The sequence below is a fragment of the Pagrus pagrus genome (assembly GCF_965226575.1).
Source record: "Pagrus pagrus genome assembly, chromosome: 16".
Taxonomy (NCBI): domain Eukaryota; kingdom Metazoa; phylum Chordata; class Actinopteri; order Spariformes; family Sparidae; genus Pagrus; species Pagrus pagrus.
Window position 1 is genome coordinate 16,812,890 of NC_140200.1, and position 16,069 is coordinate 16,828,958.

A 16,069-nucleotide genomic window follows, 5' to 3' on the forward strand; every position below is an offset into this window, starting at 1 on the left:
ACATGCTTGAGAATTTTAACAACTATTTATTGTCTTGAAGTATGTAACAAAATAATTGCTATGAATAAAAACAGCATTTTTTTTGCTTTGTACAACTAAGAAAATGTTTACAGACAAGCAAAACTAATTGTACAAAAATAATGGTAACAATGATACACAATAACAAAGAAGGTAAAAACGATAAAGAACAGAACATCCTCACGTCAGTGTGCAAACCGTTTATACAGATGGACATGTGCCCTTTGGTAAGGCAACAGATCCTGATAAATTATTTAAATAGCATTTATCTACACACACGCACACACACAAATCAACCTCTCACAAACAGCTAAGACAAAACAGAACAATAATTTATCTGCTAAAAACAGCATTGGACTTACATAATAAGGCAAAATTATTTATAAAAAAGGAATCTCCCATTTTATGGTCATTCTCACCGGGGTAGATCACGGGACTGGGAGCTCGATGTGTTTTTAGATATGAAATGTCATACTATTTACAGCTCATGCTACAGTAGCACTAAGATGTCCATCATTTCAAAGGAATATGAAAAAAGTACTTAGGTTGTGTTTTTGTTTGATCAAATTATACAACAGCAATGAGGTAATATTTGTACATCAAAGATTTCCTTTGTTAATCATCTCTCTCTGAAGAAAAGGCACACAAGTCACATACACTTCATGCTAAACAGCCCTATCTGAAGCACACCTAATTTCACTTCGTACGACTGGAGATGATAGACACCGACAAGAGCGAGCAATCCTGCGTCTGACACCTAGCTGTACCTGATTTTGGGTCAGTTTTCATTGGGATATTGAATGGATTTTTACTTTTGAAAAAGTAAAGTAGCATTTAAATTTCCTTTGCTGCCTACATTGTAGGCAAAAGTCCATAAATTACATGTATTTACACAATTTCAAATTGAAATCCTCAAAAGCTGAGGGAGATAAATCTCTTCATTGACCAAGGTTGTGCTGAAAGATGGGGGGCATTTTGGAAGCAATACTGGCTTTGAGATCACTGGCTCTAGCAATATTTTGTAAAATATAATCATATTTTTTCTTACTGGTTTGACACGGGAAGGTTGTCACTTCCATCTCACCCTGAGAGTTGTTTAATTAACCAGACAACATCAACAAAGCCCATGATGCTATAAGTTCAAAAGACAGCTAACCTAAATTTAATTTGTTTTTCTCCTTTCCACAGAGATTCTTAGGTCGATATGTAAAAGCACTTTCTTGTTTCATTCATGGCCAGTCTTTCACATACAGTTCATGCATGAATACACCACAACATTATGTTCCTGTTATTTCTCACTCGTACCACTCCCAACCGTCTTCTTAAATCGCAAGTCCTCAACAACAAAGATTCCTTTAAAAAATGTTACTGCTGTCTTCATCCTCCGAGTCCTCAAAAGTTGTATCATTCAGAATCTACATCCTGGCAGATCTAGTAAAGCAACGGGAATATATCTTCAGTTTTTTCTTTGGGATGTCCATCCAGAAGGTAAGGTAGAAAAGGCACACAGGCTGAAGAAGTGAGACAGAAAGAGAGAGAGAGATGTAAAGGCTTGGAAGTGCATAGTTGTCTATGGGGAGCCGTTCCCGCACAGAGATGAATGAGGTCTTTCAGAGAGTGAGAAAGCGGGCAGAGCTGGGATAGAAAGGTGTTTGTGTCCTACTGGCAGATCTAGAGGGTTTGTTTTCTCTTTTTTTTTCCAGCTCACCCTGCTCTCGTGGATGCTAACGGTGGAGGAGAAGGAGCTCTCTGATCCTCAACTGGCAATCAACAGGTTGGTGCTCTGCCCAAACCAGCTTCAAGCTACCCTGAGGCCGACCACATACCCTTCGGCCCGTCCGAGTGTGCGTGCCGCAGAAGAAAGAGTTGCGGAGATAAATCGGTCCCTGGACTTTGCATCAGAATACATAAGTTCATACTTTATACAAAAAAGGTGCGTTCCTCAGAGCTTCCTGCGCCGTGCATTTAGACATCTGTTAAAAGAAAGAAACATAACAAAATTAGTTGGATGTGATCTCCTCAGGGACATGGATTGTGAGAGCTGAACAGCAAATATTTTCTGGGATGCTGAAGTCCTTACCTCTGCATTCATACTTGAGGTCTGAGAAGTATACCATCTCTTGTGAGAAGACAAAAAGACCTAGCCTGCCGCCTGCATATGTTTTGTCATAGATGCTACCAGAATCTGCCATGATCTTCTTGCCCTCGTACATCACAACTCTGTGGAAATAAAGACAAAATGAAAGTTGGTAAGGTCCAAAGCTTGGGACTTTGATGTCCAAAACCCTTGTAAAGAGTACACCTCTATCATCTTCCTACCTAATGAGTCCTGTTCTTGGTCTGTGGATGAGATGCCATCTGTAGGCAGTGAAGTCCTTCCATCCAACATTCTTCGGGTCATGCCAGAGAGTGCGGACCTAGAGCATTGAGAAAAGCCATCAGTTTATCTTATTACAATATCAGCCTTTGGGTGACAAAAAACGTCCTTTCCTCCTGAAAGAAGGCCACAATCTTTCTTACCTGTCCTGCGGTATTCCCTGTGTGCCAGAGGGCATTCCTGAGGTGTTCTCCTGGGCCAGTGGTGGAGTTGACCACTTTAATGGACAAGCCAGAGTAGCCCTGGGCCTTGGTGGGTTTATTCGACCAGTATGTCTGCGTGATCTGCTTCCACATCACGACGTAGAACCTGGAACTGGACTGGTAACCAAACACAAATCCAGCGTAATCGTCATCCCTCTCTGTGTTGATGAAGAAAGTCCCACTGAAGTCCACTGAATTGAACTCATGGTAACCTGAAGGACAAATGCAAGTTAGTGGTCATTCAATTGAACAACAATTAATGGAATTGGTGCATTTTAGAAGCAATCACAACACTTATTTTTCACTTACCGACAGCAATGCCAGGGTCACAGTTGACAGTCTGAACCAGCTCTTTGCCCTGATGGCGGACGACCCAGTTGGGATCAATCTGTGAGGTGCCTTTGGGGTCCAGAGGAACCATTTGGAACTTGCGGAAGTCTGTCTCACTGATGTCAAAGTTCTCTGGACACACGTCATAGATGTCAGGCACGTTGTCTTGGTCAAAGTCATCTTTGCAAGCGTCTCCACGACCATCACCTGAAAGATATACATATTCATCAATGATAATACCCATGGAAGATCTCCGACATGCTGTAAACCATTGAGGACACTTCCTTTAGACTTGAAACATGGCCCATTTTGCTCACCATCAGAGTCGAGTTGGTCAGGGTTGAAGGCCAGTCTGCAGTTGTCCTTGTCATCAGGGATGCCATCATTGTCGTCATCATGGTCGCAGGCGTCTCCCTTGCCATCCTTGTCATGGTCAGCCTGGTTGGCATTGGGGATGTATGGGCAGTTGTCCAGGTTGTTCTGGTGTCCGTCTTCATCGATATCCTGGTTGCTGTCACACTTGTCTCCCACACGGTCATCATCTGAATCCACCTGCAACAGAGATATCATTTAATGTACGGCTTAAGGACACAATGTAGTATTAGCACGCTAACATAGGCGATTACATTCCATCATGTGTAGTTCCTTTCACCGAAATGTACCCTGCTACCTTTGGTCTTTCATTTCTCCTCTCCTACTTTCATCAAAGACTTTCCTTAGGCTGAAATCACTCTGCCTCCCTAAACCTGCCAAGCTCAATTTGTCTGAGATCTGTCAGCAGGTTGCAGCTACTGAAAATCAAACATCACTCCACAAGAGTGTCGCTCCTCCTACTCCAATTTGCTCCTTGAGTGCCTCCAGCATCTGCAGTGAAGGGAGAAGTCATGCTAGCCCTACTCGGCAGGACTAGACACACCCTGCGGCACTGAAAAGAATAGGAACAAGGGGGATGAATGGGAGGAGACAGAGGGTGGGAGCAGGAATGGGATGTGTAGAATCAAAAATTCTTCTTTCAAAGATCTCAATAAGACTGCAACTTTTGAGGGTGTTTTTGTAGTCTTTAGAACAGCAGGTAACATTGCTGCTTTCCATGTCTGGACTTGTCTCATTTGGCCTTGAATTGCAGTGTACAATTCACTCTTTACAGACCAAATCAGTGTAGATTTAGACTCCCCCCTCCTTCCCCCATCCTTTTCCTCAGTCCCGTTGTTCAACACATTCCTATTTCTCAGTGTAGCATGGCACAGGTGGACTGAGCCGGCCCATGCTGCACACAGCCCAGGGCCAGCCCATTCCTCAGTAATATCCAGCCTGGGGCCTCTTCTCTCACATTAGCTAGCTAACGTCAATGGGCCATTGAAAAGACCCCTCGCCCCCCACCACGCCTTATTGAACTGATGTGCCCTTGAGCTGCAGACAGGATTTACTCCACTTTTACATGGCGTGATAAAGCTCGGACAGCTACACAGGGCTAATCACAGAGGCTCTGTCTCAATTGAAAGACAGATATATGCTGAGCTATAGAGAAAGGCAGATGTGGATTATTGTTGGTGGGTGAGGTGGAAAGAAATGGGGATGGGCGGTGTGTCCACACACCTGATCAGGATTATGTTCCAGAGGGCAGTTGTCACACATGTCTCCCACTCCGTCCAGATCTGAGTCTCTCTGGTCAACATTGTACACATAGGGGCAGTTGTCCTTCTCATTCAGTATGCCTGTAGAATCAAGCACAAAACATAAGTACAAATTATACTGCTCAAAAACAAGACCTCACTTCAGCACAGAAATAAAGATGTAAAGGTGTCTTTCGTCTCCAGTCCTCACCATCTCCATCGATGTCCACAGCGCAGGCATCTCCCTCTCCGTTGTTGTCTGTGTCTGTTTGGTCTGGGTTACTGTTGTAGGGGCAGTTGTCACAACGATCACCCACATCATCACGGTCATAGTCATACTGCCTGGGGTTGTACACGAATGGACAGTTGTCCTGTTTGAATAAGAGAAATACAAAGGGGAAGCGAAAGAGATGAGGATAGGTTTTCAGGTGCAGTGCATGAGCCTGACTGGATTTATTTACAGGGAGGGAGTGATGTGGGATGAAAAGGTGCTTTTATTTTTAGGTCCTGTCCCAAATCTAACGTTCGGATTCACAGACACACAGTGCTGCTCCTTCAGGGCTGTACCTCACCGTTGGAATTTGAGGTTTTGGCGCAGGCTGAGGAAAAACATTTGCTTTCCTGCAGAGCCACCACTCCCCTCCCCTTCTCTCCCCTCCACCCTCTCCACCTGCCTTCTTATTACACAGCATGAATGATGAATGCATAGACACAATCACAGTCACACACACACACTTCCTTGTGTTCTGTTATGGCCTCATCTGGAGAGTTTCACTCACTCTATCATCAGGAATGCTATCGTTGTCATCGTCATTGTCGCAAGCATCTCCAATCCCGTCCTTATCGTAATCTTCCTGTCCAGAGTTGGGGAGGTTGGGGCAGTTGTCCTGAGAAACAGTCAACACAGTTAGACATTCAGAAATTACAGCAAACAGACAAGAAAGTAATTAGATCCTTGCTGCTTCAGTGCTCCATACCTTTTTGCAGTGGTAAGTAGCGTTCTCCACACAAACCAAGTCAGCGTTGGGCCATCCATCCAGATCTGTGTCCTCTCCGCAGATATGGCCGTTGCCAGCGTAGCCCGGTTTGCACTCGCAGCGGTACATGGGGTCGGCGAAGTGTCCCAGGTAGTTACAGCGGGCGTTCTTGTTGCAGTCGTGGCTTCCATCAACGCAGGGATTACGGGGCGTACACACCTGGAGAGTGAATAGATCACATTCATGACATTCATCCCAATAAATAAGCAACGTCCCGCAAGTATTCATGTGCCTTACACTACCTTACACTTTCAGGGTTAGGGTTAGGGTTTATTCATCATAAGTTTCATCATTTTGTATCTATTAACTGCTTAACACAGAGACAAGGATGTACTTGCCTGTTTCTTCGCAGCCGCCTGCTCCAGACCTTTGCCAAACGGCTGTGGTCCTGAGTAGCGAGGGGGGCAGGGCAGACAGTTGTAGCCAGGATCTGTGTTCTCACAGCGGTGCACACCATTAAACTCAAAGCAAGCATCCGGGACTTCCTTGCACTGTTTTTTTTAGGATGAAAGGAACAACCATTGTGATTATTAAGATGACTTGGTAGATGTCTCGACAGACATCAAACAATATTAAAAGGTCTAAGGAATTCTTACCTCATCAATATCTTTACATTTGATGCCATTGCCGGTGTAGCCAGCTGGGCACTTTCCACACTTCCAGGAACCATCAGGGAAACTGGTGCACTTGGCTCCAGCAAAGCAGGGGTTAGACAAGCACCCATCTGAGAACAACAATGTTGGCTCATTATCAAGCCATCAACTAAAGGATGAAAGGTTTCATGCAGATGTAACCTTTTTACTAGAAATGATCTCACTGCAAAGGGAAATATCGGGATATATAACAAAATACTTAAACAAATGATGCCATAAAACAACAGTAATAAAGTAAAATGAAGCACAGTAAAATTGTCATGTTTAAAAAAATACAGATGCATGGAACTCAATTATAGAAGCTCTGTAAGTGATTAAAATGCCTCACCAATTGGGCAGGCTTTCTTGTTGCAAAACTGGGTCTCTTTGGCATCCCCAATACACTCTTTGCCACCGTATTTTGGTGCAGGGTCATTGCACAGGCGTTTACGAATCTGGGAACCACTTCCACAGGTAAGAGTGCACGTGTCCCATGGTGACCAGGGTCCCCAGTTGCCATTGACTAAAGGAGACAAGAAGAAATCATGATTCATTTTTGTCTTTAATATATACAAAACACAACCAGGAAGTGAATATCAGATGGTGGGACTCACTCGGGCACGGAGACTTCTGACACTTCTCGGTTTGCCGTCCCTCACCCTCACAGTCCTTTCCTCCGAGCTGAGGGGTGGGGGAGTTGCAGAGGCGGATACGGGTGATGACACCAGCACCGCAGGTGACAGAGCAGGATGACCAGGGTGACCAATGGCTCCAGTTGCCATCCTGCTTGACTAAAGGTCACAAAGAAAGGTCAGAGGTCAGTTATCAGGAAGCAAAGCGTTGGACCGTTATGTCACATAGACGATGACATGTAAACTACATGTAAATAAAGCTGGCGATCTGATCATGAGTTTGTGTTTGTGTGTGAGAGTCTGTTGTGTTAACTCACAGCGCTTGTCACACTCCTGGAGGTAGCAGTCGCGGGTCTGCACAGAGGTGCCCTCACAGTTGTTATTGATACGGTCGCAAGAGCGCCCACGCTGCTGGATGCCCCGCCCACATGACACAGAACAATGGGTCCATTCAGACCACGGCGACCAGCCGTCTTCTGCATAGTCGCTCGCTGAGCAGGAGGGAGAGGGAGAGAATATGAGGGAGAGGGGAAGAGGGACACAATAAAAGAGCTATTCCAGCGAGGCAGCACCCCCTCAGAAACACCCCAAAGCCTAAATGAGGAGGGAAAGCTCTTAAAGCGGAGGGCTAATAGTGTGGATTTAGCTGCGACTTAGACAGAGAAAAGGCCGTCTGTTGAGCGGGAGGGCAGAGACTAACACACTGGGAGAAGCTGGAGGAATAGAAAGAGCCACTGTCCTCAGGATGCATAGGGATGCCCCACTGGCTTATGTTTTCCCAAAGAGGAAACTGATTTTGCAAACATGGCCCTGGGTGTGTAATGACTTCAACAAGTGGCTGAGGCCTGGATGAATGCGACTCCCCCTCTGTTTATTTATGTTATAGCGAAGAATTGCAGCCAAGCCTGCTTAGGTATGAAGAACATGTCACTTTTCCTCACGCAGAAGATGGCTTCACTAAACAGCCGACCGATTTTCCATTCCGCTTAAGCCAATTTGGCAAATTACAGCCATTTCAACTTGAAGATTCAAAGATGTTTGGGAGCACAAAGCACCTATGTTCCAAACACATAAGCACCCTTTCATTTCCTCGGATGTTATTGCAGTTAAATCATCTCTAAAATTAACATGCTTTCTCTTGAATAGAAACCTTTACATCTGGGGGAAATATTTGTGGCTTTTCTTATTTGGTAAGACGTAATAAAACAGCTCTTTCAGTAAATGGGTCTGTGTTTAAAGGATGTGTCTGTTTGTTGAAACGTATACATTCTAGCTTACAGGGGCCATTTGTGCAGAAGCTTATGATGCACGTTTACGTAGCTGCAAATACAGTGTACTTTCTTTAGCTATGTAATGCAAACAGTGAAAATAAATGCTTACGTGTTCCACAGCGCGGGCAGCACTCCCCATCAGGAACAGTAGCATTAGCGCAGGGGATCAGTGGGCAGGAGATCTTGCGGCACACGGTAGCAGAGTTCTGCGAAGTCACAGAGATCAAATGTACGGTTACACATGTGTTTGAACATATGGATATCACCCAAATGTTGCTGCAATTTTCTTCCGATTTGTGTCCAGGTGCTGGATTAAGGTACGGTTTCACTAGAGTTGATTATTGTGTAAACTTTACTAAGTGCGTGTAACAGGGTAATTTTCGAGTCTTACTCCATGTTCGTGCAACCAACCCATTCAGTCATCTGCTCTACATCTTTTGTTGAGTTTGCCCGGATTTACCACGCCAGAAAAACTAAAAAGCAGAATTCTGGCTGAGAACAGAGACCCCTGCTGACAACCACCTGCCCACTGGGTCAGGGGAGGATGGGAATGAAGCCAAAGTCCAAATAATGGATGTCGGTTTCACTGTGGAGCCAGACTGGGCACTGAGCCGCAAACAAGGAAAGCCATCCTGCCAGCACAACCTGTGTGAGTGACTCAGGGGTAACAACTGCCCCTAACTATTCTGCTAATGTTCTCCCCCTTGGTTCGGATCCAGGGCCAAGAGGGTATAGGACAAACAGGAGAGAAAAACAGGAAATGAAGTCTACCTATGAGATGCAGGAATCTTCTCAGCCAAGTTTGCACCCAGAAACATCCCCTTCTCAAGGCCAAGGTCATGGTCTTAATTACTGCATCACTTAAAGTCGGGTCAAGTCCCTCCAGGCTACACTCGAGTTGAACTCTGACAGCAGACCTCTCATTACAACAGTAAAGGCTGTTGGCCTGCTGCCAGCCCTTAAAACTACTAATTACTGACCAGATCAGTCGAGTGCTGCTAAGTGTGTGTGTGTGTCCCTTCATAGGAGTGCGTGTACAAACAAGTCCGATCAAAGAGTGCATCCCCTCACACGTTGAATATGCACTTGAGCTCTCACCTGACAAGTGCACTCGGTGCAGTCATCAACGGTCCACTCGTCTCTATTCTTGTGCACGATGCCGTTGTGGATGCAGACGCCGCTGTGAATGCCAAAGCGGGTCTTAATCAGATTGTTCTCATCCGTCTGAGAGGGAGGGGTAGAAGAAACAGACAAAACGGAGATATTGTTAATCGATTATTTGGATCCCGTTCGGTTTTTACCTTGGCAAAAACTTATTTTCTGTGGTCTGTATTATAATTTACTGTATAACGTATGAGTTTAAGAGCTACAATTAGTCAGTTATTCTATTAGTCGCCAACTATTAAATTAATCGCCAACTATTTTGACAATCAATTAATTGTTTTTAGCCATTTTTTTTAAGATGCAATATGTAAGAATTGGCCACCTGCTGAATTCATACTCAATACAAATAGGGGGCAGCTTATCAAAGTAACCAGTGCCTGCTGCTAACTGCAGCTGCCGTTAGCTAGTTATCTCAGTTAGCCATGCAGCTCCAGATCAAAAAAACAGATTAATACAGATTAATCGACAATAAATATAATTTTTGGTTGCAGCCCTAATGAGTTCAGTTTTGTTTATGTGCTTTTATTCAGAAAATCATTAAAGAGGCAATACGTAAGAATTGGCAATCTGTCAAATTCATACTCCAAACAAATGGGGGGCAGCATGTCATCAGAGTCACTGCTCACTGCTGCTAACTCTAGCTGTGCTCAGTTAACTGTGCAGCTAGCAGACGTATTAGCTGACTTTGCCTGGCTCGGAGCACCGGGGGAGTGTTGGTGTTGTTTACTCTCGGACTATCACCTTACAAAGTGGCGAGGGGCCAATTGGTTAGCACGCTAACCTGAATAGATATCTCTGCAACGCAACACATAGAGGTCTTTTACATGATTACAAAACAGTAATTTCTTGAATGTTTTAGAGAAAAATTCTTACATATTGCACCTTTAAAAGAGACGGATATACTGTACCTGAGGTAATTTTTTGCTAATCCAAACATGCAAAATATGATGCACAGAGAAAATATGCTTAAGTAGAACTTTATATAGTTTTTTAAACAGTTTTGGACTGATGCCATTAGGATGTTTAGCTTTTGATTTGCTAAATAAAGGAGCTATGGATGACAAAGTTTCATTTTGTGGCTATATTTATGTGGATTTCAGTACGCATCTAATGTTATTTTGCTGGACAGCTGCACACAGGTGGTGATGTGACCAGACAACACAAACACAGACAAAGGCAGACAGGCAGCAGACAAGCAGACGCTCTCTTGCACTCTGCCACCAGACGGTCTGGTGGGTTTCCTTCTTACCAGCTGGCGGAGTTCATTGGACAGCTCCTTGACCACGACACCGAGGCCCTTCAGCTCCTTAAACATGCTGACCAGGTCCTCACAGGAGAAGCCACACACCATCTGCAGATCTTCAACAGGACAAAAACACAGGGAGAGAGGTCAGTAATAGAGTCTAGTGGTCAGTCTAATCATCAGTCATGATGTGAGGAAGTCCACAACATGTCTGGGTCACACAGCAGTGTTTACCTTTAGTCTTGTGTCCTGTGTACTCTGTTCTGATGGCTGAGGAGCCGTTGAGGTTCTCCAGGATCATGGTGTCAGTCGTCATGGCTGAAAGAAAAGCAATCAAATCACATATCTGCACATCATCTTTATGGTTGGTTTATTAACGAGGTGGAATATTGTTCTTTAAATATTGCACATCCCACACTGCTATAAATCAGTAGGAAAAGTAATACTGCGCAGCCCAGAGAGCATACTTTGAGGCCACAGTGCCCTGAGATATTTGTAAACTGGCATTCCTGTGTGACAAGTGGTAAGCAGCCTCACAGTCAGGCTTTTATGTAGAAATCAGCAAGCATTTTGAGTGCATACACATTTCTTTGATAAGGATTTGCCAGGACTTGGCGGCGCATGAAGCAGATGAGTGACGAGTAAACACACGAGATGTCTGATTACTCACCGCTCTGGCAGCCTTTGTTGCGCAGGATGGCATCCAGTGTTGTTCCAAACACAAACCGCACGTTTTGGAGGACTCCCTGCAGGTATCAGAGTTCAGTTTAGGACACAATTGTGTGTAAAGTGAATAAAGCATTACACCAAAAGCACTGGAATAATCATTTAGGCCTGCAACTTGTGCGTTTTTACGCATTCGGACACAATTACGCATTTACATTTTTTAACAAAACTCTCCTCTGACAACATTAAAAACAGTAAGGATTAGTCTCCCGTGTATAATGGCCATGCTCTCACCATGAACCTGTCCTTCACTGCTCCCTTGCCAATCCTGAGCCGCGCGCTGGCCGGCGTCTCCAGCGTCAGGATGCTCTGGATGGGCGAGTCCAGCTCGGCGGTGTTCACCTCCTCGCATCCCGCGTACAGCTGCGCCCGGTCCTCCTGCACGAACAGCGTGATATTCTTCCAGTGGCCCGTCGCCAGATCCACATCTTCAATGGAGACCACCTGCTGCTTGTTCTCGGTGGAGAAAACTATGTCCAAGGTGTTCGCCTTGCCGTTGGAGACGACCTCGAACACGGGTCCGGAGCCGTCCTGCTTCTCCACGGTCAGGAGGCTTCCCCTGGTGCGTTTGAACTGCTTGAAGTTGAGCAGGAGGAGGAACCCCCTCTCGGCGTGGATGGAATCGATCAGGTCCCTAAAGGAGCTCTCGGGGACAGGGGGGATCAGGTCCGGGTTGAGGATCTTGTATGCGGGGCTGTACGGGTCGTCTCCTTTCACAAGGGTGACCCCGTGGTTCTTCCTGGGGACTTGGACGAGCTCGAACAGGTCATACACGCTGTTGTCGTCTCGACTCTCTGCGGGTGAATAACAAGAAGCAGTCAGGCTTTGTGTGACTGAATGTCACATCCTCACAATAAATCATCATTTGTTTCCTATCTGAAAAGAAAACTTTCTGCAAGTTCAAGTTGGACCAGACAAACTCACCTGCGACTCTCGCACCCTCACAGGTCCAAAGCATCAATAGCAAAAATATCCCTGTCAGCTTCATGGTGCAACACCAACCTGCTGCCTGTGACACATAACGACAAGAAAAAACAACATTCTAACCATTTATGACACAAAAAACATAAAAATCAGCGTGCAACAGGTTGAAAACATGCAAAAAAAAAAAATATTAAAGTCTGTGAGTGCAGCTGCAGAAACAGACGCATTCCTCAGAATATCTGTCACTCACCTGCTTTGCGACAACAGCTGATCAAAATAACACAATAAAATCCCGCAAAAATATCCAGAGACGCAGCAATAATCCTCAGGAAAGAATATTTAAAAGAAAAATCTTCCAACGTGAAAAAGAGGGGAAATAATAATAATGATAATAAAAAATCTTGCAAAGTGTTTTCTGTCCTTGATGGAAAACTTGTCCCTGCTGGTATCGGCCGCTAAAAAACTCCCTTTTAAGCCGAGGGGGGACAAAGTGCTATTTAAATAGTTTGATGCCATTCCTAAGAAGTGGCCTCGTCCAATCACGTTGAGGGGAGAAAAAGGGACGAGCTTATCCTCTTAGAGCAGGGAGAGAGGGAGAGAGAGAGAGAGAGAGAGAGAGAGGTCTCCACTGGGTTGGGACGAGGGACCAACCCCTGAGTGTGTTGCGCTCACACTTTTAATGGACCAGCTCTCGCTGCGTCTCATCCATCAGTCCTCACACACATTTCCACCTACAACTGAAATATCCCTCCTATATTCCAGTCGTGCACACAGCCTGGGGACAATAAATGCACCTCTGCAGCTTACTTTAGGTCCAACTTTTTTCTCTACACTCAAATAAAGTCACATTTTGTTTTAGCTCATTGCATATGGTGCAGCTTTATGTCTAAAATGCTCCTCAAAGAGACACAAAATCAGCCCCACATATAGTTTACAGTTTTGTTAGGTATACTTAAATATACTGCACAATTTATTCTTCTCCTTTTTGCTGCGACTGTTTAAATAACAGCATTTTTTCCCCTAAAAAAAAAAAAAAAAGTAATAGGTCTTGAATCAGGTCTGAACAGCAGTGAGTTTCTGTATCATCCTCAGCTTGTTGCAGTTCCAGCACCGGCCGCTAGGAGTCGACGTGAGTTCACTGGAGAGCAGCCTGAGGCAGTTGAAGCTGCAGCACACCTGAGCTCACAGTCAGAGTTTCAGTGTTGTTGTTGAGTTTTTGTGCAAAAAAACAAAAACTAAAATAAAATAAATGCTTTCAAAAAATAACCAAGCTGGTGATAATGTTTTGCACCAACCCATTTAGTCTTTTACAAACATTGTAAGTGGCAGTACATCTTCCAGAAGCAAGCATTATTCCTGATTATGGGACGGTTGTGTCATTGAGCAAGTCACTCGTTTTCTGCCATAGAAGAAGAATAGGTAGGGGAAGAAGAACGCTATTTATATACAGGAAGAGGAAATAAAAACATGTAGTGGAACTGAGGAGGGTGGCACTGCAATACACAAAAATCATAAAATATCCCATGTAACACTGTGATCCTACCCTCTCACTGAAGCTACATAGTGCAGAAACAAGTGATGGGGGGCGGACTGGCTGAGACAGTGACACCATTCACCCTGTTACAAGACACTGAACCATCAACATGATTTTGAAGCTGCTATTTTAAGGTGATAAAGTTACGTAATGTTGATGTAAGCAGTGCAACAGCAATTAAGTGAAGGCAGCACTTCATTAGTCTTTCAATTTGACTGTTTTGACATTAGCTTGATACATTTCAGTAGCTGTCGTTTTAAATGTAATGTAGCAGGATCGTCTAAATCAATCACTCACTAAGCTGTTTACACTGAATGACAAAAAATGTCTGTTTATAGTTTATAGGGGGGATTTCCTTCTTGTTTACCAGAAGGCGACATGGATGTATTCGCTGTCACACATATTTAATCCCAGTTTATTTCTATTTAAAGCAGTGAAGCAGTGGAAAAATACCAGCCTGTTAAATGTAACCCAGCTCGCACAACACTGAGCCATTTGTGTCACTTTATTCTTTGTTTTCAGTCTCTAACCCTTAAAATTATAAAAGCAACACTTTTGTTTATGCTCCCGTTTTTGTAAGACTTTCTACATGCACACAAAAGGATTATTCCTGACAGATGTCTTCGTGTTGGTGAGCTCTTCTCTATCCATCCACCTGACAGGTGTGGCATGTCAGGGTGCTGATTAAACCGCATGATTGGTGCACAGGTGTGCTTTGTTTCTAAAATGTGCAGTTTTATCACACAGCACAATGCTACAGTACAGTTCACTTGGCAATGTTCGACAGAGCTGTTGCCCATTAAATAAAGGTTAATTTCACTACTATAAGCCATCTCTAGTGTTGTCTCCTTCTCCTGCAATCCTGCATCATCATGGTGTTTAATCAGCATCACTTGTCAGGAGAAGTGCTCACAAACTTGGATCTTAACACATTTGTGCTCAAAATCTAGAGAAACTATTGTTTTCTGTGCTTGAAAATGTAAATTCTTACATTTCATCTTGTGAATAATGGGAGCTAAAACAAAAGTGTTGCATTTATATTTTTGGTTGGACGTAGTACCCTCAGTGTCTGTGGATGCTGCTCTGTGTCGGGGATACAAATATATTTCATCCCTTCCTTCTTCACATGCCCGAATCATAATAAACCCCAGACCTACAAAATGTCTGCGTTGTACATTTCTGCAAACCACAGATACGTTAAATGAGAATGTTTTTTCATACATATAGCATAATATCAACACTTCTACAATACAACATATTACATTGGGATGTGTGGGCTGATGCTGCATTCACGTGCTCCTCCGAAGGTCGCACTTCCGTAGTCGGAAGTCGTTCTTCCGACTTCGGTGTGTTCATGTGCATCATGTTGGAACGTGGGAGCAACATGGACGCCAAAAAGAAGTTGTTTTGCATTTTATCACTCAGAACGTTTAAACATGTTGACGGCTGTTTCCAGTGTTAGAGATACAAGGGAACGATACAATGACTGTACGATACATGACTTGGGTAAAAGTTGTTGTTTACTTTCCTCGGCCATGTTTCAGCATCTTATGACTTCAACTTGGCAACTTGTGCGCCGAAATTCCTCTCTGACTTTATGAGTTGTTGTTCTGACTTGACGGGGCATTCCCGTGAATTTCCGATAATTCCAACAGCTCATGAACGCACCACTGTTTGAGACCACTTCAAGAACGCTGTTCGCTTCCTGTTTCATCTGACAAAAAATGGTACATCGGGACATTTTTCAGCCGTTTTTTATTGCAACAAAACGGGATACTTTTATCCTTTTCCTCCTCGTAACCATGTGGTCTTTGTGCCTAAACCTAACCAGACCTTTCAGCACAACATTGTCAAAACATTCATAGAAAATTCAGAAATATACAATTCCAAAAGAGTCATATTATGACACAATAAAGACAGAGCAAGAAGTGCAGTAAAGTTACAGCAACTGCTCTCCTCTGTGTAAAACCAGGCGGTGTTTTGACTACCTGCTGATGGAAGACAGATCCACCTCTGACAGATAAGTAATCGTACCTGTTGCCGTTCACCGACACAGAGAAACTCAAGCTCTCCTGGCTCTGCGCATCAACGTAATTTATCTACTTAATGCATAACACACATGCTTTTATATATAATGTTGCAGGTTTCAGAGCTATGAGTTTAACAGACATGTGTACACTGAGGCAGCTGGAAGCCGATTGAGACGTCTGGGGATGGGCGCTCTACCCTGAGGGGTCCTGAGGTCAGTGCTGAGCTGACTCCTCTGGTGCCTGCGAGTCTCTGCTTCAGATCAGGACCCTTGATGGAGACTTTAGCTTGTTTCAGCCTGTGGTGGACGCACTGTCAGAGCCTCAGGTGGCAGCAC

The 16,069-nt window shown here is 44.2% G+C and overlaps 1 protein-coding gene across 1 annotated transcript; it reads right to left on the reverse strand.

The window, feature by feature from the left end:
- Nucleotides 1-6: 6 nt before the first annotated feature.
- Nucleotides 7-12,626, reverse strand: thbs1b (thrombospondin 1b). Its single transcript, XM_084377270.1, has 23 exons — nt 12,421-12,626; nt 12,171-12,255; nt 11,481-12,040; nt 11,191-11,266; nt 10,755-10,838; nt 10,527-10,636; nt 9,212-9,337; nt 8,223-8,319; nt 7,160-7,333; nt 6,825-7,001; nt 6,560-6,733; nt 6,175-6,302; nt 5,917-6,069; nt 5,519-5,737; nt 5,321-5,428; nt 4,753-4,912; nt 4,525-4,643; nt 3,246-3,480; nt 2,908-3,135; nt 2,539-2,810; nt 2,338-2,435; nt 2,099-2,238; nt 7-1,991 (listed from the first exon to the last, which is right to left on the reverse strand). Exons 2-23 carry the CDS (start codon nt 12,232-12,234, stop codon nt 1,984-1,986), a joined length of 3,510 nt encoding a protein of 1,169 aa, XP_084233396.1. The 5' UTR covers nt 12,235-12,255; nt 12,421-12,626; the 3' UTR covers nt 7-1,983.
- Nucleotides 12,627-16,069: the final 3,443 nt, after the last annotated feature.

Excerpts from the sequence above, each read along its gene's own strand:
- thbs1b (XM_084377270.1), bottom strand. The coding sequence starts at position 12,234 with ATGAAGCTGACAGGGATATTTTTGCTATTGATGCTTTGGACCTGTGAG. Across the intron at positions 11,267-11,480 it reads CAGTGAAGGACAGGTTCATG|GGAGTCCTCCAAAACGTGCG; the intron begins GTGAGAGCATGG and ends TGATACCTGCAG. Across the intron at positions 8,320-9,211 it reads GCACCGAGTGCACTTGTCAG|AACTCTGCTACCGTGTGCCG; the intron begins GTGAGAGCTCAA and ends GTGACTTCGCAG.